This window comes from Lepisosteus oculatus, chromosome 3, assembly GCF_040954835.1.
Source record: "Lepisosteus oculatus isolate fLepOcu1 chromosome 3, fLepOcu1.hap2, whole genome shotgun sequence".
Taxonomy (NCBI): Eukaryota; Metazoa; Chordata; class Actinopteri; order Semionotiformes; family Lepisosteidae; genus Lepisosteus; species Lepisosteus oculatus.
The window spans coordinates 1,996,067-2,020,004 of NC_090698.1; the positions used below are offsets into that span (position 1 = coordinate 1,996,067).

Genomic DNA, 23,938 nt, shown 5'->3' on the forward strand with positions numbered 1-23,938 from the left:
GTGTAACAAAATCTCCCAACTCTTTTTTGCTATTTTCTTCAGATGGTCTCAAACTCAGTTTTTGGTGGGTCTAGTATCTTTTGATCTTTGTTTCAGCCTTAATTAAAACAGTTATTTTAATTAATTTCTTTACTTAAGACCCATAACCTCCTCCTTCTGAAAGGTACAGCTCCCAGGAAAAACACATCAATGTCTGGCCAGATGTATTACAATTCTGCATTTAATGACATAACAAGACCAACAAGGTAACTGAGATCCTGGGTAGAACAATGACCAGGAGACCCCAATTCTTGTCTTTGAAATGCTGCATGACATCTCCAGGGGAAATACAGATGAACTACAGCTCAGCCCACATAATGTCAGGAGATAGCCACTAGGTGTCCCTGTTTCACCTAGAATCAGACATTGTACTGTATGTGATTCGTCTGCTGAACACAAACAGAAAGAGAAGAGTGCAAACTAAAATGATCAAATTAAGTGGCAAATAGGTCATCTTGATCCACTTGAAGGCACTGACAGAGACTCAGCCTTCGTGAGACTACTATCACATTGTACATTTTCTATTTTTAGAAAATGTGCATTACTTTAGTAACCATTGTAATTGTGTATTGGTAAAGGCCAGAAAGAGGTGCTGGCCTTTAAGTAATGTCAACAGTGAGGAAATTCACAAAGCAGTCAAATATTTTTTCAGACTCAACAGGCGGGAGATGCTGACTACCGTAGATGTCTAAGACGAAGAGCTCTGGTTTTAGGACAGAGGACTGGGTTTGGGGTCTTCTTGACGGCTCCTCACTGGGCTGATGGCCCTGGGAGCCCCGCGATGACCTCCTGTCACGACCAGGAAGGACACCGCAATCTAAATGACATCTCTTCTGCTATTTCTGCCCCCAGAACACGTCAGAGAGGCCCTGCAAAGATAAACAAGGGAAGGGGTTCGGTCTCTGTGCTCTGCCTGTAAACACAGAGGAGCCTGCGTTTGTCCTCTCCTGGGACCTGGCGAGAGCGTTGCACACACTGGCTGCCTCCAGAGCAGTGGAGGAGGTCAGGCTGGCAAGACGGCGCAGCTCGGTCTGGCCACAGGGGACTTTACCGTGTAAAGAAACCGAGTAACTTTCCATGCCCAGAAATGTGTGCTTGGAAATTCTGCCGAACAATCACACGGCTCTTTCTTCACAGTTTAAACGTTTAAAATCGATTCCTGCTTCCTCTTCCTGCAAAACACTGAAGAATTCATGTTTAAATATATTAACTGGCACACAAACATTGCAAAAATATTTAGACTACAAGACTATTTTTGGATGGTATATAGACCATGAACAGGCTAGAACGCCTAACTCCGTTATGAGTATGTTCATGTGCATTCTGGTCTTGCACCTGCTGTTTCCTAAAAAAATACACTACATTTTACCATCCTAGAAGGTTTACAATCTCTTTAATTTTCTCGCACGAGAAGCTGGCTTTAAAAACTTCAATCTCAATGCTTTTTTAACATTTTTCCTGTTCCTGCTGTGGATCTTTCGAGACAGGGAAGAAAAGAAGACGGTACGCTCTTGATCAAATTATATGTTTCTGCTTTAAATATATTTTTTACAGCGACTGTTGATTTGTTGGTTCAGAAGTAAACATGCCCCTTGCTGTCTGAGAGCGAGTCCTGTTTTTGAGGAGTGTTCACAAAAATCACAAAAGGGGAAGGGAGCGAACCACTCAACTGTCCTTTACACTGTTTGCTGTTTATTGCTGCTCTTTAATGGAATATCCTCTGCTGGAGGTTCAGACTGTGACCTGGCCTGCTCTGTGTCTGGGTGATAAGACAAATGATCCAGGAAAAAGTGGAGTTTTATTGCTGTCTGGGGGGGGGTCTCCAAGAATTGGGAAGGGTCGTGTCTCCTACCTCAGCTGACTCCACCACTAAGGAGTCACAGCAGGGCAAAGATGACCAAGGGGGTGGGCTGCTGCCACAGAGACAGATGGACTCGACGCTCCGGGGACTGGAAAAACAAACAGAAACGAAATGTACATGTCCCATACTGATTCTCCCACACATTTTATTTGTTCCTTTGCCTTAACTGTTTGTGCAGCCCCACCTATGACTACATTTTAAGAAGGCAGATTGAAATTAATCTTTGATTTTGATTGTTATTTAGTTAATAAATGGGAGTTAAAATAAGACCTACACAGATTTTTTTTTGTTTCGACGATGTTTAATGAGACTTTTTCTATTTGACCCTTTTCACATTAAAATTCATCTACCTTTGGAACAGCCCAAATTTCCGGTTTTTCCCTGCCGTTGAAAAAAAAAAAAATTTTCACTTGTCCTGTGTGAGCTGATCATGTGTCTTTCTGAAAAAGTTCTAGGTCAGATCAGGTGAGCAGATGAGTCACATCTCGCTCAGGTGGTTTTCTAAATCACTTTTGTGGTGGAAAAACTAGTTCAATCTGCCTGGTGGCTTCCTTGGGAGACCACTGGGAATTCTTATCCAGCTTGTCGGGAGTCTGCATACTTACAGGCACCACCACCTCTTGTGAGCAGACAACACTGCAGGGGACAATTTCAACATGATTTTGTTATTTGGGTAACATGCCTTCGCCAAAGATGAGAAAGGTTTATTGCTGGCTTCCTTCAGGAAGAGGCTGAGAGGATGAGATCCTTGGGCCTCTTATCTCCCTGTAACCACACGCACTAGAGGGGACAAAGGATCTGCCCTATTTAAAGACCCTTTTGGGCAGGGGGCTGGAAGATGTGCCTGACTGCTGCAGCCCGAAAGAGACGAGCAGTGAAATGTGAATGTGACTGTTGCAAGCACGTTCTCTGCATTTGACCCACCACCAGCACACCCCTCACGCTCACACGTGAAAAGTGAATATACAGGGGGTGGGCATCACATCCTCGTCTAAATGTGGTATATTTACAGAAATCGCATCCTGATCGGATAGTCGCATGCAGTGGGATCGCCCTTCTGTGACAGAAAAAAACAGGAAAGAGAGTATATTCTTGATATCAGGCTCCTCCACTGACTGTGCAGTCAATGACCACCACACTGGCTCTGTAGTCCATGACCGCCTTCAAGCCTGATAAAGGCATCGCAGCAGTAGGTACAGTGTGGGTGTGTGTGTCTGTCACATACTCACATGCATACATGTATTACTCTTCCCAAGGTGAGTAGAAAAAGTACATGGTTCTTGAATCCACTGAGTTAATAATAATAATAATAATAATAATAATAATAATAATAATAATAATAATTGCTTACACTTATATAGCACTTTTCTGGACACTCCACTCATGCTTTACAGGTAATGGGGATCCCCTCCACCACCCCCAGTGTGCAGCCCCACCTGGATGATGCACCAGTACACTCCCCACACACCAGGTCACAGTGGGGAGGAGAGCAGAGTGATGAAGCCAGTTCAGACATGGGGATTATTAGGAGGCCATGCTTGGTGAGGGCCAATGGGAAATTTGGCCAGGACACATGGGTGAAACTCTTACTCTTTTCAAGAAACACCCTGGGAGTTGGCTGGTATGTTTTTTGGAAATGTTTCTAGAAGACTTTTTGGGGGGGGGGATTTAAATATTCTTGGCTCCCCCTAGTTAATTTACAGGAAGAAGAACAGTACCCCGATGGCAAGTATTTGGAAAAGCCAAACAATTTTTTTCCCCTTTATAAAAATCCCAGAAAGTGGCTGAGCAAACACTACCGGAGAACAGCAACAAACGTTTCCTGAATAAGGAGAGAGGAGAGGGAGGTGGGGTCCGCTGTACCTTTAGATAAGAGAGATCTGATCTCGCCTCCCTAACCCTGGTTTTCACTTCATGTCAGCCTCCTGCAACACATCTTCCTGGCTGCGTGGCAACAGTAGCCAAACCAGCTCAAGTGCACAAAGTGGCAGAAGGTGAGGCCCTGTGGCCATGTTTCCGACACAGACAGCCTGCCAGTTGCCACTTCCTCCAGGGCTGGTTGTTCACCACTAAGTGCTGTGTTCCTGACCAGGATTACAGTACATTACCCTCCTACATCTTAGGGCAGTGCGGTGGCTCTGTGGCTCAGGATCTCCGCCTGTGGCTGAAAGGTTGCTGGTTCGTATCCTGTGGCTGGCAGAGGAATCTCTGCTGGGCTCCTGAGCAAGGCCCTTCACCCCAGCTGCTCCAGGGGTGCTGCACAATGGCTGACCCTGCGCTCTGACCCCCAGCTTCTCTCCCTGTCTGTGTGTGTCTCATGGAGAGCAAGCTGGGGTATGCGAAAAGACAGATTCCTAATACAAGAAATTGTATAAGACCAATAAAGTGATCTTATCTTATCTTACACTGGCTACCAATACAATCCAGAACTGGAATTGTGCACCCCTGAATTAACAGTGAATCAAAACAAACAACATTCAACAGAACAACTTGCGCCTGTAATTGAGAGGCTTCCCAGAAGCCTCTAGGAAAACCCCCATCGAATTGTGTAAAAAATCCACACTTGCATCGATGGATTTGCTCAGAGAGCACGAATCAGATCAGTGGACCCGGTTTTTCTGCTTTTAACTGTAGTAAATTGATATATACATAAATAAACGCATACGTATTATTTGAAATTACAAGTAATAGTCCATCAGATGGCTCTACCCCATTTTCCTAAGTTGTAGGAGTCACCCGGCTGTTATAGTTTTGGTGCCAGAAGGCGAGGGAGAAAACCGGGAAGAACTGGGGAGCTGGAGGTCAGTTGAGGAGAGCTGGCGTGACAGTGAGATGTCGGATCGGTAGGGTAATGTTCTGTACAACCCAACCTTACTTTAATATATAGTCCATTGTTCCACACCCGCCTCCATGTCATTCTTTGCTTCATGTGAAGATACGACATTAACATTGAATGATTAAAACAATATTGTTCTTTATTGCAAACATGGACTGTAGCTGTTTTATGTTTAATCTTATTTGGATTTCTTGACATGCAGCTCCTCTGCCCATAAAAGGCTAAAAACGTCTCTTTGACACAATCTCCATTTCACTTTCCTGGACAAAATCACTGCTTACTGATCCAAAGTGAAATTATACCCTTTGTAAATTGGTGGTTTATTTAAAACCAGGTGGGTTGAGGTTATCAGCCTTGATAGCGGTGAAGCAGTCACTCTGGTGTTGTGCAACTGCCAAGTTATTGTTCCTTGCAAAAGTGATTTAACATTGAAATAACCAGAAACACCTTGAAGTTCATTTCTGTTTGTTCAATTTGGGAACAGCCACGTTGCCTCTGTCATGCTCTGCTTGCGTGCTTGTTGTCCGTCTCCCTGAGGCGCTGTCGGAGCAACAGGAGTAGGGATGGGGTGAAGTGAGTTGCTCTTAGTGGCACGTAAAAATGAGCCACTTGCAGATTTTGCCCAGCCATTCAAAAATGTTGACATTTCGAATTAAAAAAACTCAGAATCTTTCAAAACGTGAACATGGGGTGTCTGGCTGAATCTGGTTAATGACACTTCCTCCCAGACAGGCAGGTTCTGTGCTGTGTAGACTGAGCCCAGGCAGCGCTGCACAGCTCTCTCGGAGGCAGTGAAAGGAAAAAAGGGAACCGAGTGTGACTTTCCATTCCTAACTATGGCAGCATCACTGGGATAGTTCATCTCTGTTCCTGGTGTCTCTTGTTGCTGGAAAATGACTGAAACCAAGAGGGAAATCCTAGATCCTATCCTAGAAGGTTCCCTGATCCTTGGGATGCGAGTCTTAACCTCCGGCAGTCCTGCCCAGTCCACACGTCCACTGCTGGACACAGCACAGTAGAAATCGCAACGACCAGGAAAGCATCGTTCTACCTCTGAGACATGGCAGTGGATATTTCATGAGGAGTCGGGGAGGGGGAAACGGTTGATAGGGGTGTTAAAAAACAGTTTAAAAAAGAAGTTAAATTGTAATTAGAAATCTTGGCACCGTCCAGCGAGAGTTCCCCTGAAGTACACAAGAAATAAGCAGCGAGTGAGGATGTCCGTTTGTCCACCCTGTTTTGAAGCCAAGCTGCGGCATTTTAATGTTCTTGTGATAGCGCTATCGTTGCTCTCTTCCCCTCCCCTATTTATAGTGTCTCTTCTGGAGTTGTTTTGGCCAATCCAGGAAATGGCCCCTTTTCCCACCTCCTGGTGTTATTGCTGACTGTGTTTATATAAGCCTTCTTGCTGGCACGGCCTATCGGAACGGGCATGAGCTGCTGTGCAGTCAGCTCTAAAGCACTAGGCATAGGGCCTCATGGTGCACAGGGAACAGCCTGCATCTTCCCTGCTCCGGGCTCTTAACTGATGTAACAGATGACACCTCACCTTAAGAACCCTCATTGTTCTTAGCTCCGATGTCAAGCCTGTACTGGGAGCAGAAGGGCTGTCAGGAGAATAGGTTTCATGGCTGATCCATCTCGAAGGTCTGGATTAATTGAAGACTTCTTCCCACTTGCAGATCACAAATGATAAACATGGAAGTGCCAGCTGGCCCAGTTAGGCAGCAGAGTGCTGAGTACGGCTCTAGAATTCCTACCAAAAGCGCCCTGCGGTTGTAGCTATAGGCAATATACTTTAACCCCAGCAGCTCCAATGCACCCAGTTGTATAATGTGAACCAGCATCAAGGAACACCTTGTGCTCGACTGGAGTCTCACCCAAGATACAGACATCATGTACTTTCTGACTGTCTAGTTCTCCAGACACCAGGATAACCTCTGGCCCACTGTGGCGCTAGTCAAAAATGAACTTTAACCTTCTGTTTTCTTCGCTAGAAACGTCCTGCTTTTTACCCAATAGTTGCCTTCCGCCAAAACAGTAGCTTTTCATTAAACTAGACCTCCTGTCTCCAGGTTTTAACAGGCACATCCGAGTCATTCATTATTTCCTATTCCCCTCAGAGAACAAGGTGTGTTTGTGTTTAAAACTACATTACGGTTCCTATGTAAAGCAGGAGTGTCCAGTCCTAGTCCTGGAGAGCCAGAGCGACTGTCAGTTTTCATTCCAACACACCTCCTAACAAGCCAAACCACTTGGTTACTGGTTTACCTGGAGCAGTTTCATCAGCTGCTCCAAGATATTCAGGTGCTGCTGCTTTCAAGAGACCTAGAGAACCTCAAGGACCAGGACTGGACACCCATGATGCAAAGTGATACGTTACCACAATAAAACAATTTCCTCCCAGCTTCTCTATTTAAAGGTAATCCCTCTCGCAAGGAATTTGTAACTGCAATGGTTTACCTTTCAAAACGAACTTTCACCAACTCGGTTTCAAGTATACCACAGTGAAACCAGTCTGTAAGCATTGCAAATCATAGAGAAGTGCAATAAATTATTACACCATAGGAAAGCAAGGGAAATCAGAAAGTATGAAGCAGTTTAATTATGGAGAAACTGTAGAGCGCTTATGCAAATTTCTCCCAAGAAGATTCAGAAAGGTCCTTCTCAAACCTCAAGCAAAACTCTTTGTACAGTCAAAATGAAGTGTGAAGGCAGCAGACTGGACATTCTTTCTATGGAGAATGCAAAGGTTTGCTTTTTAATCTCGCGCTCTTCAACAGTACAGAAACAACTCTATCTGTCAGTGTCTGGAAGGGGTACAGCACATTGCACTTTCCTGTTATTTCACTGCTCACTGCATAACCTGTTTCGGAAGCTACGTGTGACTCTCAGTTGTTGTTTTCCTGTCCGAGTGTCATTTGTCATCATATCTGACTATTCCCATAGAAATGCTTCAGAAAGGACTCTCGCAGCCAAGAGGTGTACAGAGTAAATTAACTCCACACCAAGCTGGAAAGCCACACCAGTCATTTTTTCTGTCTCACTTTTGCTGTAGGTCTATATTTGCTGTCACTGTTGCAAAACAGTGTGTCGAAGAAAACTCAGTCTTCACTCGGGTTAGGAGATTGTCAAACAGATCTTTTATTCAATCAGCTGAAGGGGAGCATATCACAGAGAAAGGGTTTCCTCTAGCACTCAGTAAATATATTCGCTTGACTGAAGTTACACTTTCCCTTTTATACATTAAATGTAGGCAAGACTTTAACATATCAAAGGAACACAAAGGGCACAGGACACTGTCAGAAGTCTTTCAAACACAAATAAAACAGGACAGGAACATGCCATTTGGCATACCGCAATCTGTTTGATTTCTCTCTGGTTTAACACAAAGGTGTGAAAAATCGCAGGCTTCAGGTGCAGAAAGACAGCTCTCTTAGGTGCAAACAGAAAACCTTCCCTCGCATAGTCACTGTCTTGACCCTCACTCGGTCTTCTACAACTGTTACGCCTTCAAATGTGCATTTCTTAATTTCTAGATGTGCATATACCTGTCTCATGTGTGACTTTTCAGAGAACCAACACAAAACTGTACAATTTTTTTACACAGGCCACAGCAAAAGTGCACAATGCTTGATATGTAGCTCTGGAGACACTTCTATGTATTTCCAACACATTTACAGTACAGTGAGAGACTTTATTGTGCAAGGGCAACATGGGATATGAAACCAAGATGCAAGTAAAGAGTTCAAATATTTTTTTTACTTATAGGAAGTGGCAAAAAGATGAGTGTGTGTTAACACAGACCTAACACTATCAATTTCCTGTCAAAGGTTTAAAAAAGGTCTTATTTTGGGAATGTATCTTCCTGGACTGGGTGAGGACTTGGCCAATTCCAGGCTAAGGCAGTACCTCAAACTGGGGATCAGGGATCAGGGAGAACCAGTAACATGTTGCACAAACGCTCAATAATCCATTTCACACTCATGCCTGGGCACTGCTTTCAACATGATAAGAACCCCTGCTGCAAAGGGAAAAATAACAACTTCAAAAGTGAGACACTTTTGCTTATTGCATAAGCTGTGGAAATGAGTCTAGTATATGAGTTACATATGCTACTCCTATGAATAACAACTAGTCTAAATGGCACTTATATATAGCATTGTCTGTACGTAGATAAGCTGTTTTTGTAAAGGTGTTACGCAAAAGATGTGATTAGCTGCTTTTGGAATGCTTAGTGGAGCCTCAGACATAACAGGGAGGTACTTACTTCCCTTAAGACAAATGGGCTCTGCTATCCAATAGGAAGGGGAGAAGAGAGATGTCCAGCCTGATAACTTGGCTCTCTGCACACAGAATGCTCTGTGCCAGTCAATCTCCCCTTCCTGTGGAGACGTTCACAGGAATAAAAGCCCCTGTGTGCACACGGCAATCTGAGGGAAAAAAAAGCCCAGTGTATTTTTTCTCACTATTATTTGAATGTCAAAACAATTTACACAAAAGAAAACAAATATCCACTCATTTAATGGATGTTTACAGTGTCACTGACATCATGTGAGGCTGCTCTGGTTTTCAACACCCAAGTACTGATCCAACACATTTTGTTATTTATTTTGGGAACGTTACTGTTTCATGAGAGCGGGTTTCTCTCAGGTATAGATCTGGCACCTGGAAGGAGCAGCACGTGACAAAACACGGCAAAACACTTTTTGTGCTGTTTTTATGCAGAAAACAGATCCCCAATACAAGTGGTACTCTCCTCCAGCCCCGAAGATGTTCCTCTCTAGTGCAGCCTTGTGTTAGATTCCAGCCTGGAATTTCTGTCTGTATGGAGTTTGCATGCTCTCCATGTGGCTGCATGAATGTTCTTCAGGTGCCCAGTATCCTCCTGCTTTCCACAGGCATACTGTCCAGTTTAAATGGTGTATCTGAAGAAAGTCACTTATTCCTGGCAAGCGGTAAGAGCAACCGAGAGCCCAACCTGAAACTGCAGTTTGCAAGACAGGAACATGCAGATTCCACACAGAGTATTCTCAGTATTGAACTGAGGACCTGTGAGAAAACAGCACTAACCTTCTCAAAGTGCTTTACAGAATGACAACAATAAATAAATATACAACATACTGTATGCACAATATTCACGTATGCACAACATATGCACATCTAATGTTGAGAATTTTTGTTTTTTAAAAATTATAGGCTAAAGTGTGTTCTTAAATAGACAGTTCTAAACCTCTGTTAAAGTAACAACGGCTTCAATCTGAAACCTCTCCCATTATCACAGGGCTGATAGTACTGTGTTTTGCTGACTGAAGCCTGAAAGAATAAACAGTCTCTCTCATCTGAGGTGGTTTCTATCCTCATTCCTTAACACCAGCATACAGCCCCCAAAACAGCATCCTGGCTACTGGACAGGACCGCAATAATCAGATTTAATATTTCTTGTTGCAATTTAGATGTTTAGACCATATAAATATCTTTATATAACTACAGTATATCTGCCAGATGTTATTAGTTCCCAAGGTTAGCAAATTCATAAATATCTTTATCCAACATCACTTTCTGTAATTTTGTACAGTCAGACGTGTTACTGGAGCAATCTGAGCGAGCCTCCCTGGTCAGGAGGAACAATAGCAGGTCTCTACCCAGGATCTGAACCCATAACCTTCCAGGGAGTGAAGAGTCCTAGGCCACCAGTCCACACTGCTGCCCAGCGGGACTGTGTTTCCAGCATGACTCATCTAATAGTCTAAACACCCTCCACTTTCACAATGAAATAAAGTCACTAGTGTATAATAAATCTCACACTGTTTGAACATTTTTGTACAGATTTTTGAGTATTTAGAAAATGTCTGTTTTCCACCAAAGTTTGAAGTGGAGCAGGTATTATATTCACAAGAAGCAATTTCCCTTCATTATGCATTCAATAAACTTTGACATTGTTTCCATCCAGGGATGTTTGAATCTCCTTACCTAAAATAAGCGCTGCAGTTGTTATCACTGTGTGTTCACATCTGGGAGGAGCTAACAGACTGAGGAGGTTGTTTGTTCCCTGTCTGGGTCAGCATTACCTGCAGATCTTATCTGACTACAAGCTCTGCACAGCCCACTGGAGTGCTTATCAGTACAGCCTGCTGATATGAAACCAGAGCCAGGATCGGGCTGTCCAGGAATGTAGCGAAATGGATGAATGAGAAAATAATAGGCATTTTCTTTTTTTTAAAAAGTCAATCATGTCCATGGTTTGCTAAACATGACTTTCTGGAAAAGGCTCATACGTGATGCAAGACGGAGAACCTTATTGAACACATACGAAGTCCATTCAGACCCCCTAAAGTGCATCTCTGGAAACAGAAGAACAAGGGGGACCCAAGGTCTGCCCCTCAGGGGTACCCACAGCCTGTGATCGCTCTTGACCTGGCCTGTCTGTGCTCTGCAGCCTCCCCACATGTCCTGGAGGTCTACACAGAGCTGGGACAGAACAAAGAGATGCAGGAGCTTCGCGCTGATGAGTCTGGCACTGGGGGCTCAATTTGGGAAACCCTTCTGTGGGGGGGAGCAAAGGAATTTATTTGCAGAACAAAGAAATCCCAGCCGTCTTCCTAAAACAAACAGAAGCTAATTCGTGTCAATTTGTTTTCCAGCCCCAGGGAACATTAATTAGAGGAAGCATGCTTTGCGTTTCCCAGGGAGTTCATTGTGCTGCAGTTCTTTAAAACTCCTTAAGACTGGGGGGGGGGGAGACTCTTGATCTAGAGAGCCCCCCCCCCACCCTGATGGCTACTGCTTGAATGCAAATGTGTGCAGCAAAATACATGCCTGTGTTGATAACAAGGAAGAGCCCAGACACTGCAAACGAACGGGCTTATTAAACTCAAATCCTGTGGAGCGAGGGCCAGCACACAGTGAAGCCCCTCTGACAACAATGTCCGATAGGCCTGACCTGCTTGTATTTCATTTCCTGTATCATCTACAGGTGCAACTGCAGTGACAGTCCCTGAAAGAGTAATACTACAAGTCACTTGCAACCCATGCAGTAAACGGCGCTGCTCTGCAGAAATGTGGATCTTATCGCAGTTTTTGTGCTACCCTTCTGTTCCTCTAGGGAGAGCTGCATGGCTGTGTAGGTGTGGAAAGTAACTTGCTTTGAAAGTAAAATAGATCTCAACAGGCGAAGGTCTGAGACTAAAATACAGGAAGCTAGCTCACCTTTCCCAGCATTCAGCACTTGGCATCCCTCCCTCCCCTCCCTTGCACCTCCTTGGCTCTTACACTTACACAAGGGACACTGCAGTGCTGCCACAGCTTTGATCCTTGGGGCTGCTTGGGAATCAGTTCAGAGACCACCCAGCTACATCCCTGAGCTGAAAGGAATCAACTGGAGAGGATAAAAGAAACGATCTTTGTAGTCTGGGACCAAGAGTACTACAAGGGAACCTGATTCTATTATTTAAAATCCTAAAAAGTATAATAACATAATAATAATAAAATTTTAAAATAATAATAAAAAACATCTTTTATACAGCGCCTCTAAAAGTAGCTTCTCAAAACAGTGGGATGAGATCCTGGGATCAATTAACTAAAAACATCCAAAGGGGGAGATAGATAAGCCGAGAAGCTGCCCCTCGTTTGCCCTCTCTCTCATGTTCTTACGATCCTGTGGACGTGCAGCACGCTGGTCAGCCAGTCGGGACTGGAGAGAACTTGAGAGAGGGAAAGTGTAACGGGATTGTGCCGCGGTGCCCTTGCCCGATCCCTGCGTCCACTCTTGTCCGAGGGGAGTCTGGCGAGCGGCAGGCTGGAGGAGCGCCTGGGAGAGCAGCAGCCAGTCCGTCCCTGGCTCCGAAACTGGCCTGGACTCGGCCGCCAGCAGCCTCTGTCGTAATAAGAGCCCGTCAGGATATTGTTCAGCGCGAACGAAGCCCAGTGTAAAATAACAGGAAACAGACAGAAGAAACCGTGAACACAAAGGCGTTGGGAGCCCGGGGATTAATCAGGAGGGGTGGAAAAAGGCTCTCGGATGCTGGCGCTGCCCGGTGTGACTCAGTGCCCACGAGCTGCCGGGCCCGGCAGGGAGGCTCCTGTCTCTCCTGGGAAGAGCGCGGCGGCTGCTGGCCGCATGCTTCCAGCTCTCGCCCTGCTGCTCAGCACTCCACTGACAAACCTCTTCTTCGAGCACCAGGGCAATGCCAGTGCCGCTTCGGGGAGGGCAAGCGGCGCAGAAGCACTGTGAGGCGCCTACAGCAGGCACACGCGGACGACAGCAGAGCAAATACATACAGAGCAGCATGACAAAGCTAAGAGACAACTGCAGGAACACCGTGCACATTCACCGCAATAATCTTCTGCAAGCATCATGACATCACTCTTGACCTGTTGATTTGTTTGAGCCACTGAATCACAGTGGGGTCTGGGAAACTGTCCCTGAGCCGTGTTGGCCTGATGAAGGCGTGTGTGCAGTTGTATAGTTTCACTACACTGCTGTGCCCTGGCTGTATGGCTCCGAGACGATGTTCACCATAAAACTAGTCTGTAAGTATTGCTGCAGCACAGGGTGATGCAAGAAACCCTCCATTGCTTTTGCAATAGTTACATGTATAAAATCATACTATTGTAAAGGAAAACCTTGGAAAAATACCCAGCTAACTGAATTTCTAATCATCTCATTTCAACCCAAGTTCTAATATGCTTAATATAAATATGGTTATTTTAAAATAGAGCCTGACATGGCTAAATGAATGGGGCATTACACGATCAGGGGTACATGCTTAGGTCCATCATGGTTATGCGGTCTAGAAAAAGCCAAGTGGCGAGGGTCTGAGAGAAAATGCAGACCCTAATGCAACCAAGCTTTGATTTTCAAACTTGATTGTTGCATGTTTTCATCCAACTAACAGCTATCAGATCACAAGCAGTTTAAGCGAAGCAAAAACACTCCCATTACAACAGGCCTTAGGACGTTTTGACATGTTTGCCCACTGGTTTGCAAGCTTCAGCCATCAGATGGAGTGTGATTCCTCCCACATGATGGTGCGTGGTGCCCGATACAGCTCGTTACAGCTTCCTGGTGAGCCCGAGACACAGCATTTCAAGCGCTCTCGTCGGCAGCGCTATCGGGCTCGGGTCTCTCGCCTTCCCTGGCTGCCCCGCTGGAGCCCGTGGCGCAGGGTGAGAGTGACAGCACAGCCCTGCCCAGCCCCCGGGCTGTGGCATGCCGAAGGGAAGTCCCCTCCCAGCAGGCCGTGTAAACTTGGCTCCAATAAAAGCATCCGTTTGCCACCTCGGCGGACAACAGGAAGCCTTTGTTTACTGAAAAAACATCCCGTAGGAGAGCCGGCGAAGAGCCGCGGACGTCTCCTCCAGCGCCTCTGCATCGCGGCCGCGCTCCTCTCCTCCCGCGGGCCCGTCCCGGCGGCGGGGACGCCGGCGCTGCTGTCAGGACGCCGCGTCACGGAAAACGCACACAGCCTTTTCCTTTCTGCGAGCGGCCAGCGAAACACAAAGATGCGCAAACAGTCCTACAGTACATCTGACACCGTAACAAGGAGCAGATCCTGTTCCCTGGGGAATCTGAAGTTGTTTTGGGATGTTGATAGGACTGCCAGTCCTGCAGGGGTGGACTGTGGTCTCCAGGAACTGACAAATTTACTTTTCCTCTCCGGCCAGGGAAAGATAACACATACACACACACAGTTCTAAAACGGTACATGTCTTGAGGTAACCTTTCCGCCTTAGATTCTGTTGCTCTGGGGTTTTTAAAAACCTCGTTTTACACTGTGGTACAGACAGTGCTGGACTGGTTTGGAAAAATAAAGCAAGTTTCCTGGCCAGATCGTTCTAATTTAAATGTCAATCGCCATGAATTTCAGTCAGCTTTCTTTGTTGCTATCTTCAGCAACAGCAACAACAACAACAACAACAAAAAGATGTACTATGTTACATAGTCCTGAAAGCTTGTGTGTGATTGGTCATGGGGGTCTGGTAGCTCTCAGTCCGACACACTCTGCTCTCCAGCAGCTCCTGGTTGTGGGTTGAGGGAGTGCAGAACAGACTGCCCAGTCATGCTGTCGGAGCACGTCACAAGAAACGACGAGCTCATCGGATGAATTACCCACAAACTACCCAAAAGGAATACATTGGCTAAACAGCATCCTCCGGGGAGCACACAGATCCTGTTACAGTCCTTTTTTAAAAAACAAAATATGTTTAAATCATAGTCCTGTTAAATTAAAGGAATGGTAATTTTATCCTTAAAATGATAAAGTTTAGTTATCATTGGGCTATAAAGATGTAAGTAGGAAAATTGTACAGAACCAACGACAGGTCCACTGGAGTTTTTTGTCTGAAATAAAGTGGGACTAATAACATGACTATGATATTTGTAATTCATTTGTATTTCTAATTCACTCGCACCTGAAGAAGGCTCCACAGCCGAAACGTAAGTGTTTCTTTTCTCTTCAGCAGGAATAAACCAGCTACCCGCTCCTTTGCAGCTCCCCACCTGAGCACTTGTGATTCATTATTCATAAATGTTTCTGACGTTACCTCGTAAGACGATATCGACAGCGGCGGCTTGAAAGCACGTCACCGTGACCTGAACCGTCACGCGCGCCTCACCGGTAAGCGCACGAGTTCGCCGTTGCCCCCCCCCGCACATCCACTCGCTCTCTGCAGGTCACATTGAGGGCCGACACCTCGTGACTTAACCACCGTGCGCACCCGCTCCAAAAAGCACACTGTTAAGAGTATCGTTTTCAGGTTTGGTTTATTTACATTAGATTATTACATCATTTACACTCCATGGTAGAAGACATTCTTTCCTACGTGATTGCACACCTGCTTACGGGCAATGACCACAGACAAGGACAGGAGAAAGGTTTAAAGAAAGGCATGGAGTCAGATGTGTGCTGTGTTAAGGTATTAAAGAGGAGGGCAGGAGAAACTGTGATTGGAATGACCAGATATCCCTGTGACCAAGAGGACAGAAGAGCAAAAATAAAACATAATCTTCCCCCTTTCTCCTCTCCTGTGTCTTTGAGACTGAACTGCCCTGAAACGAAACTACATATCGTGTTACTGTTCAATAAATGATTTACAACCATTCATTTCTGCACCAATGTGATCAAGACATCCTTTTTAGCCTTTCCAAATCCATAACTTGCATAATTTGTTTTCTAACACAAGGGACATAGTCCAAAAATGAACAGAACACATGTGGGAAATTGTTTTGTTTAATCCCTGTAGATGAGCTGCCAGGACATTGTGCTGCAGAATGAATGTCATCTGCATGTTTCTGTAAGGGCTGGTTTAAACAACTAAAGCTTTTCTTAGTGATTTCTCTCTGATGTCGGAGGACCTTTAATCCACCAAGCCCCCTTGAATGATGGGATCAGCTGTGGGATATGAAAATGACAACGTTTCTTGAAAGAAGCCGGACTTTCAGCTTCACCAGCACCGTTGGGCAGTTCCACAAACCTTTGCAGAAGCGCTGCCACTTGTTCTTGGTTCTAAATTAACTTTTCCTGTAGTTTCTACCTGTGAAATCTCCCAATGCTAATAAAAAAAATGAAAGCTATTTAATTTTATTTTAAATAGTGTTTTTTCTGTCAAATCCTTTGTTTGGTCATTTCTTTAATCTACGTCTTATTTAAAGGCATGAGAGTATTGCCTTCTTATTTACTTATGGTTTGCCAACTAACTTGCAGTTTGGCATATAAATCCATATTATGGTTTAGAAAGTGGGGTTTCAGATCTTAATACCCCTCTCTTCCTGGTCCACAAACAAATCACCAGAGACTGCAAAAACTGTTGAGGTTTAGTGTGCCTCTAATATTGACAACATGTCCACAGTGAGAGATTGCTGGGATCTGAACTGATCCACAGAGGTGAAAACCTGAAAGTCACTCCAGTGAATCGCATGTGCATCCATGTCTCATTCCCTCTCCTAATACCATCCCCTCCTGCTCTGTTTCCTCACACGGCTGTGTGAAACAAAGGATTTCCTGGAGCACTCTCTCCTGCAGCCAGGCAAGCCATGAATTATTACTTGTGGGAAAAGGCGTCTTTATAAAAGGCCATAATTAAGCACTCCGAATCTGACCCTCGTTACAGACCCTGAATGCGACCCCTGGATCAAGACATGAGTTATTGCACTTGCCTGTGTCCTACCTCAAGACCCACAGCTGAGAACGTCATATTGTGCAGACGAATTTCTACACAGCTTCTAAAAAACAGCCTGAGTTGTTACTGCCACTCAGTGAAAAACTAAGGGAAACCTTTTAAAAATGTGGTTATTACAATTTATTCTAAAACTGCTTTTCAAATCACATGGTTTCTCTTACAGTCATCTGGCATTATTTGTTTAAATCAATAGTTTCTTAAAACCGCATGTGGGACTGAGATTTTGCTTTAGAGCACAACTCCTACAGAAACACATCTGCAATAAATAAGATTTACTGTCTGCAAATAGATTTTTTCTTGAAATTTGAAAATGTTCTCCTGGTGAGATGAGATGTTTGCAGCTGAATTTTATCTTCAAGTATGACTTGTTCCATTCACATTTACTCCCATAGAAAAAGAGTTTTCTTAAATTCTCTAAAGTAGAAGTAAAAAGGGAGATGTGTGCACAATTATAATGCAATATAGTACCTTAAATCATGCCATAATGAAATTGACAGCTGCTTTCTTAGAAACAGACACTAAATCTTACAGGAATGAGATGTTTTTAAACAAAAAAATGTCCCCAAATTCTGGAGTGCATTGTATCAGAGATACAGTACATACAGCAGTTATAGCGATTTCCAATGTAGATCTGTCAGCCTTATTTCCAGTTGGTCTTTGTCTGTTTGTCCTGTCTGTTTGTCTGGTGTTTTCTGTCTGTGATTGGATTGAATGCAGCAAGCACTGGTTAAGGGACATGCGGTTATGTTAAAGCAAATAAGAAAAGAAATGTGCCTTTAGGATTACTGTGTCTCGTAAAAGGAGACAAATGCTGTTGTCCTTATGAATCGCCAACTGTGACCTGAGCACTCATGCAGTCTACTGACTTTCATCGACTTTTTTTTTGGCACGAATGAAGCTGCGATTTCTGCTCAGACGTGCAGCCAGTGTCCCAGAAACTCCACATTCCGCACACAGACGACTCGGTCCGCATGACAAAGAAGAGAAAAATCGCACCACCTTGTATTATCCTGATGTAGACGTTCACACCAGCTTTATACCACAAGGTGAGTCCATTCAGAGCGTCATATCACAGAAAGGCACCCTGCACCCAGGGCAGCAGAGAACAAATAAGCGCTGTTTCTGACGTTGACACAGCACAAATCAGCCCGCACTCTGCTGCCAGGAGTCTCAGATGAACGAGAAGCCCTAGGATCAAAGGTACCAGCAGACGAACCTCAGTTCATTTTCTTGAGATTCTTTTTTAGCAAGATCAGGATCTGATGATTCAACTCCAAGGAGGGGCTGACTCGTCGAAAAAGACAACGCCCCCCCACACACACACACGAGTCAGCGCTGTCCGGAGTTAGAGCTGGTCCTCGGGAGCCTCCCGCCTCCGTGAGCTCTTCCGGCTGGACCGGACGAGGGAGAGGCAGGAGGAGGTGGTGAGGGCGAGGCGGCTGAGGCCCAGGTTGAGGCAGTGGACCTCCGAGGTCACGGGTACCTCGGAGAACAGGGCCCGGTCGCGGGAGAGCTGCGTCAGGCTGTCGCTGTTCTCGAAGTCCTTCGCGATGTTCAGGATCTCCTGCCGCTCCACCTGGCGCATCATTCCACGGATGTTCAAGACGGCGGAAATGTGCTTCTTCCTGAAGCAGGGAGAGAAGAACATCACTATGCATCGCCGGTGTTCCCCAGCACGTCTCTACACACGTGGAGCCTCGTCACGTTGCTCCCGATGACCGGGTTCGGGGGACAGCTTCCTGCACAAAATCAGAGCAGACGCCGCAGTCTCGGCAGCTTGGTCTTGCCAACTGTGCAGGGCCTGACACAGACGCACATGCCGAGGGATGATCTTTAACTGGACAGTTATCCTGTTTAGCATGACATCCTAGACTTGGAGTTTTGACGTTTCAGACTGTATACTGTACATCTATATGCAATGTGACAGTACTGCAAAAAGCTCTATAAAAGCCCCTAAGGTTTGGGCAGCTGTAACCACTATGGGGGACCTGAGAGAAACATTTTGGCATTAAGGCAGCATTTTTCTGGAATGGAAAGAAGTGGATCCTGTGATTTTTAATTTTTTAACCGATGAGGGTGTTCAATGGTATCGCCTCACTGACCAGGCTTGTGGTGAAAAAAATGAGGCTTCACAATCTGAAGCAAAGGTTGAGGCAATCAGAATAAATCTATGCCGCTCCGCCTCAATGGGAAAAAAAGGGGAAAGCTGAGCCGCAGCTCTTCCAGTGTCCGAGAGTAAACCTGCCGGAGGGTCGCTTTGATCTAAAGCAAACAGGCAGAGGGGCCCGATCAGACACAAAAGAAAAAGGAGCCCCACAACCGAACGACTAAAACATCTGTCCTCGTCGCGCGGGCTGGGCCAGCCTTTGATTCTGGGGCTCGGCACCAGGCTGTCCCCTGTGGGATGGCAGGAACAGCTCCTGTGCGGCTTCCTGTTCTCGGCCGCGGCGCGGCTTCGCCACGCGGCCGCCTGCCAGCCGGCACGGGGCCTCATCACAAGACCACCCGGAGACGCAGGGAGGGCAGCGGGGTTCGCCAGGGTTTACGAGCCCACCGCTGCTCCCAGAGTGCCCTTCAGCGCCCGGTCCCGGGGGGGTCCGGGGGGGTCTGTGTGGCGCGCAGTTTTACTCTCTTCGTCATCTGGTCATCACGCTGGTCTGAAACTACGCTACCCATCATGTCGGCTTGACGCACCCAGCTGATTTAACAGAAAGATTAATTTCGCTCGCTGGACACACTCTAGAGGTAAACACATTAACCGGGACAGGCCTGAGGAGTGAGGCCGACAGCCCTCAGTATCCCTGACTACCCTACCTCTCACTCCCAGTGAGAACTTCCATGCACCCTTACCTCTTTTCATAAAGCCTTGCAGACAGGCCACAAAAAGAGGATTTCCACGATAAGGGAGCACTGGCTTCTGGCATGGGAAACTCTCCCCACCCCCTACACCGGCTAACGTACCTCACCAGGATGTAGCAGCGGCAGGCATTCAGAAAGGAAGGTCCATTCCAAAGCCCTGGACAAAGAGGCTCAGATCCCTTCTGGTGAGACATTCCAGGGGCAGTATGAGCCCTGGACTCCCCCCTGCTCCACCTAGCAATACGGGCCAGACTGCAGCCTGTGTGACTCTGCAGTTCGCTCTCCTGATCTGACGGACCTGATCTGCTGCTGCTGAAAGCAGGGAATACAACCCCCAGGGCTGGCAGCTGTGGGTCCTGTGACTCGCGCTCCTGAAGAAGCCTTTGACATCACTTTGCGCAAGGGAACCTGACCAGTTTCTAGAGGACTGGGTGGTTCTGGAAGAGCGACACTTACCGGATATCTGGGTACTCCCTGACCAGGACTCCCACTTCCATCTGGATCGAGGGGGTGTCTTCCAGCACAATGATCTCGGAGAGCAGTGGGATGGCGTTGTCCAGCCACGAGGCCTCGGATTCCTGAAGGAAAAACAGAAGGGCCCCAGTGGAATTAGTGTTTATTCCACGAACATCATGCGCTCCACCACTTCCAGTTCACTGGTTGCTTTGAATAAAACTTATTTTAGATAAAGGGATCAGATATAAGAAGTTAGAATAAATAAAAGTCCTGGTAAATATCAAACTGAGCCTCCACAGCAGTGCATACCGTAAAACCTTTCATCCCAGCTTAAGTGTCCCTAATCTACATTGAACTACAGTACATACCCTTATTTTACAATATATGTTTTTATTATTCTGCATTTCAAGTGACACACCAAAAAACCTTCCACAACAATCCAGATGGTTACAGGGAAGAGGAAACGGTGCAGCAGGCTGCAAATACCAAAGTCATCCAGCAACTGAGCTTATTAGGCCTGACGTGGCCCAGGCTTTGACACAATGCAATCTACAGTGTATTCATGCAGACTCCAAGAGCTGGGCATTGTAAGCGAAGCACCTTGTTGCTGGAACAGTGTCCCACCCCTGACTTGAAACCCTGATCACTCGGAACTGGTGCCTGGTGGCTTCTACTCTAGATGTGTGTCTGGAGAGAGCATGCCTGGATTGCACACTGCTCCCGATTCAGGAGCTGTTCTGCACAGCTGTACAGTTCTCCCAGCGTCCTGCTGGGGGAGCTCCGCTTCAAAGCCCCAGCACAGGATGCTCCTTGCTAAACAAAGCTTTCCTGTTGTCCGTGGAGGTGACAAACGGATGTTTTAACTGGAGCCGGGAGCCGGACGCTGCGCTTGGAATCTGCCCTTTGATATTCATCACTGGGCTGCTTCAGTCACACATCTTTCGGGCTCCTCGTGCGTCACCTACGTTTGAACCTGGTTTGTGTTATTACAGCTCTTTACTACTAACAGAAATTATGGATGAAGGACAGGAGCACTGTTTCAAGTCAACTTATTTAAAATGTTTCTTGTTGAACTAAAGGTCAATGTTCCTTTTAACTGTAGTACTGTTGATCTGTGGATCTGGGGTCAATTCCTTCCCTCAGGGTGCACACTGGGCCTCTGTGCTCCTGTTATTTTCTATGTTATTCTGAGGCTATGGTCTGGTGTTCTTCAGATTTCCAAAGGGGTTTCCCAATTTTAAAAGTGTGCAATTGAAACCAAGCATACCTTGCAGACACTGACTTAGTGATTTGTTAAATCAAAGCTACTGTGACTTTAGAAGGGATTACAGTTTACCCTTTTAATGGTTCTTGATTAAACCATAAGTTGAATACAGTATAGAAGCTCTGACATTGTTCTCAAAGGCATTGTGATGCAGATGGAATCACCTCTGGTAAATTCCTTAAAAATGACATCGAAATGATTATTTTTTAAATCTAAGCTGTCTATGGCCTCTAGTTTCTCAGGGGTTTGCTTTTAATGCTTTTCTCTGAGAAACATTGCCACAGTCATGTCTCACTAGGAGAGCAAGAGAATTAAATGATTTGGGGAATGTTCACTGAATGACTAGTCGTGGTAAAATTTGGCTTATCCTGTTTGGCCAAGTGCGAGGCCCCTGGCCAAAGGACCCATGCCGACTGGTGAGAGAACCAAGGGGCAGCTGCAAAGGTGGAGGAGGGGAGTAGAAAAAGAGACTAACCTACGTTAGTTAGAGACTAACCTACGTTAGACAAAGAGACTAACCTACGTTAGTTAGAGACTAAACTACGTTAGACAAAGAGACTAACCTACGTTAGTTAGTTGCTTTGAAGATGCAAGTGAATGATAGCAAGTGAAGGCAGCCGAGGTGAGAGTGACCTTGGTTGTTCTCATCCCCCTGAGCTTTTATGACAGCCTCCATTAATAATAATAATGTAATAATGTTTCTTTATTGGCCCTATACAATTTCTTGCATTAGGAATTCGTCTTTTCGCATACCCCAGCTTTTTCTCCATGGAGACACAGACACACAGACAGGGAGAGAAGCTTGGGGTCAGAGCACAGGGTCAGCCATTGTACGGCGCCCCTGGAGCAGTTGGGGTTAAGGGCCATTTGCTCAGGGGCCCAACGGAGTAGGATTCCTCTGCCGGCCGCGGGATTTGAACCGGCAACCTTCCAGTCACAGGCACAGATCCTGAGCCACAGAGCCACCGCTCCGCCCCATTAGGAGACACCCTAGGCTCAGCAAGCAACCGAGGACAGCAAGACGGCGAGCGGCCTTGCCATCCTCTGGGAGCCTCTGTCCGCGCGTGGCACTCAGCTCACCAGGTCTTTGAAGAGCGCCTTCAGCTGCCCGGCCTCCTCCCGCAGGCGGCTGGCCATCCTCTTCCGCATCTTCAGAGACGTGCAGATGACCCTGCCTCTCATGATGGCCCTCAGGTACTCGGTGAGGACCCGCCTGTGGATGTCATTCACCAGGGTCTGGCAGACGAGAGCGGACACACAAGGGCCCGTCAAGAACTGGAATCCAGGGCAGGGAAAGGCAACTGGAACGTCTACTTTCTGGCCCATTGGCACAGCATTGGCCTTTTACCCACCGACAGCCTGATGACAGCTTGAGGATGGAATCTTTCTCCATTAGTCTCAGTGACTCAGTCTTAATCAGGCCTATAGTGGCTTGAACTCCAGTTTAAAATTTTATCTTAAGTTCTAAGACTGTTCCCTATAATAGTACACATGTAATACAAACTATATGTTTTTTGCATCATTCAAATGGGGGAAAACATGATGTTTCTTCACGTTTTACTAAAGTCATTATTATTATTATTATTATTATTATTATTATTATTATTATTATTAAAAGGAAAAATACAAGTACAATTGTACACCACACTAGATGTTGCAGTAACCATGGGAAATACTGAATCTGGCAGGCTGCATTCATTTCTGAGCAATTTTGTCATAGTTATGTTTTAAAAATGGAAAAGTACCAAGTATTCTGGCTTGAGAATGCCTGACTGTGTGTATGTGCGTGTTTAGATTACCACCAGTCTGGGGTCAATTTTGTAGGTCCTGACAAACACATGTTGGGAAACCCTGCAATGTAAATGACTGTTACCCAAAAGATGTTTTCATTTAAATCTGTAAAAGTGATTAAACTTTTATAGGGTCTGCTGCCCCCCCCCTCCCCCCGTTTCAAGTTAATTTGAGTGCAGAGGTGGAATAGGAAATAAAACCGGGACCTGAGTCCCCAGAAAGACAGGGGTACAAACGTGTCTGTACCAGATAGGGGGGGCTGTCCATCCGGCGGAACCTCTTGAAGTGGATCTTGATTGTCTCCTGGATGGTATCGAAGGCCTCTGTGTTGTTCAGCCACTTCCTCTTCACCAGCTTGTCGAAGTAGGGCTGGAACAACAAGAGCAGCACAGGCGCTTAGTCCCGCTCGGCCCCTCGGCCCCTCGGCCGGCTGCGTGTGGCTCCGTGGAAGACCTCGTGCCTGGGCCGCTGGGCCTCAGAGCTCCCTGGGTATGTGTGGAAACTGGAAGAAAAACCTTTGCTGACCAGTTTAAGGCCAGTATGAATCCCAAAGAGTAACGCTGCACTGCTTGGCGATACCAACTGGGGGAAAAAGGGAACATTTTCCTCCTAAACTCAAAACCAGGACGTTTTCCAGAACCAGGTTTGTCTG

At 46.0% G+C, this 23,938-nt stretch overlaps 1 protein-coding gene and 1 long non-coding RNA gene across 3 annotated transcripts in view; both read right to left on the reverse strand.

Annotated features, from left to right (window-relative positions):
- Positions 1-218: 218 nt before the first annotated feature.
- LOC107076629 (uncharacterized) lies at positions 219-4,348 on the reverse strand. The gene is made up of 3 exons (XR_001477816.2): positions 3,764-4,348; positions 1,892-1,988; positions 219-908 (listed from the first exon to the last, which is right to left on the reverse strand). It is a non-coding gene; the product is annotated as an uncharacterized lncRNA (long non-coding RNA).
- An 11,136-nt stretch (positions 4,349-15,484) lies between these two features.
- The window catches only part of exoc3l2b (exocyst complex component 3-like 2b), a 51,674-nt gene continuing 43,220 nt past the window's right edge, over positions 15,485-23,938 (reverse strand). For both annotated transcript variants that reach the window (XM_069187736.1, XM_069187735.1), the window contains 4 exons: positions 23,533-23,655; positions 22,576-22,731; positions 20,232-20,353; positions 15,485-18,541 (listed from right to left, as the gene is read on the reverse strand). In XM_069187736.1, coding sequence (XP_069043837.1) covers positions 18,262-18,541; positions 20,232-20,353; positions 22,576-22,731; positions 23,533-23,655 — 681 coding nt within the window. In that variant the 3' untranslated portion in view covers positions 15,485-18,261. The remainder of the gene's footprint in view (positions 18,542-20,231; positions 20,354-22,575; positions 22,732-23,532; positions 23,656-23,938) is intronic.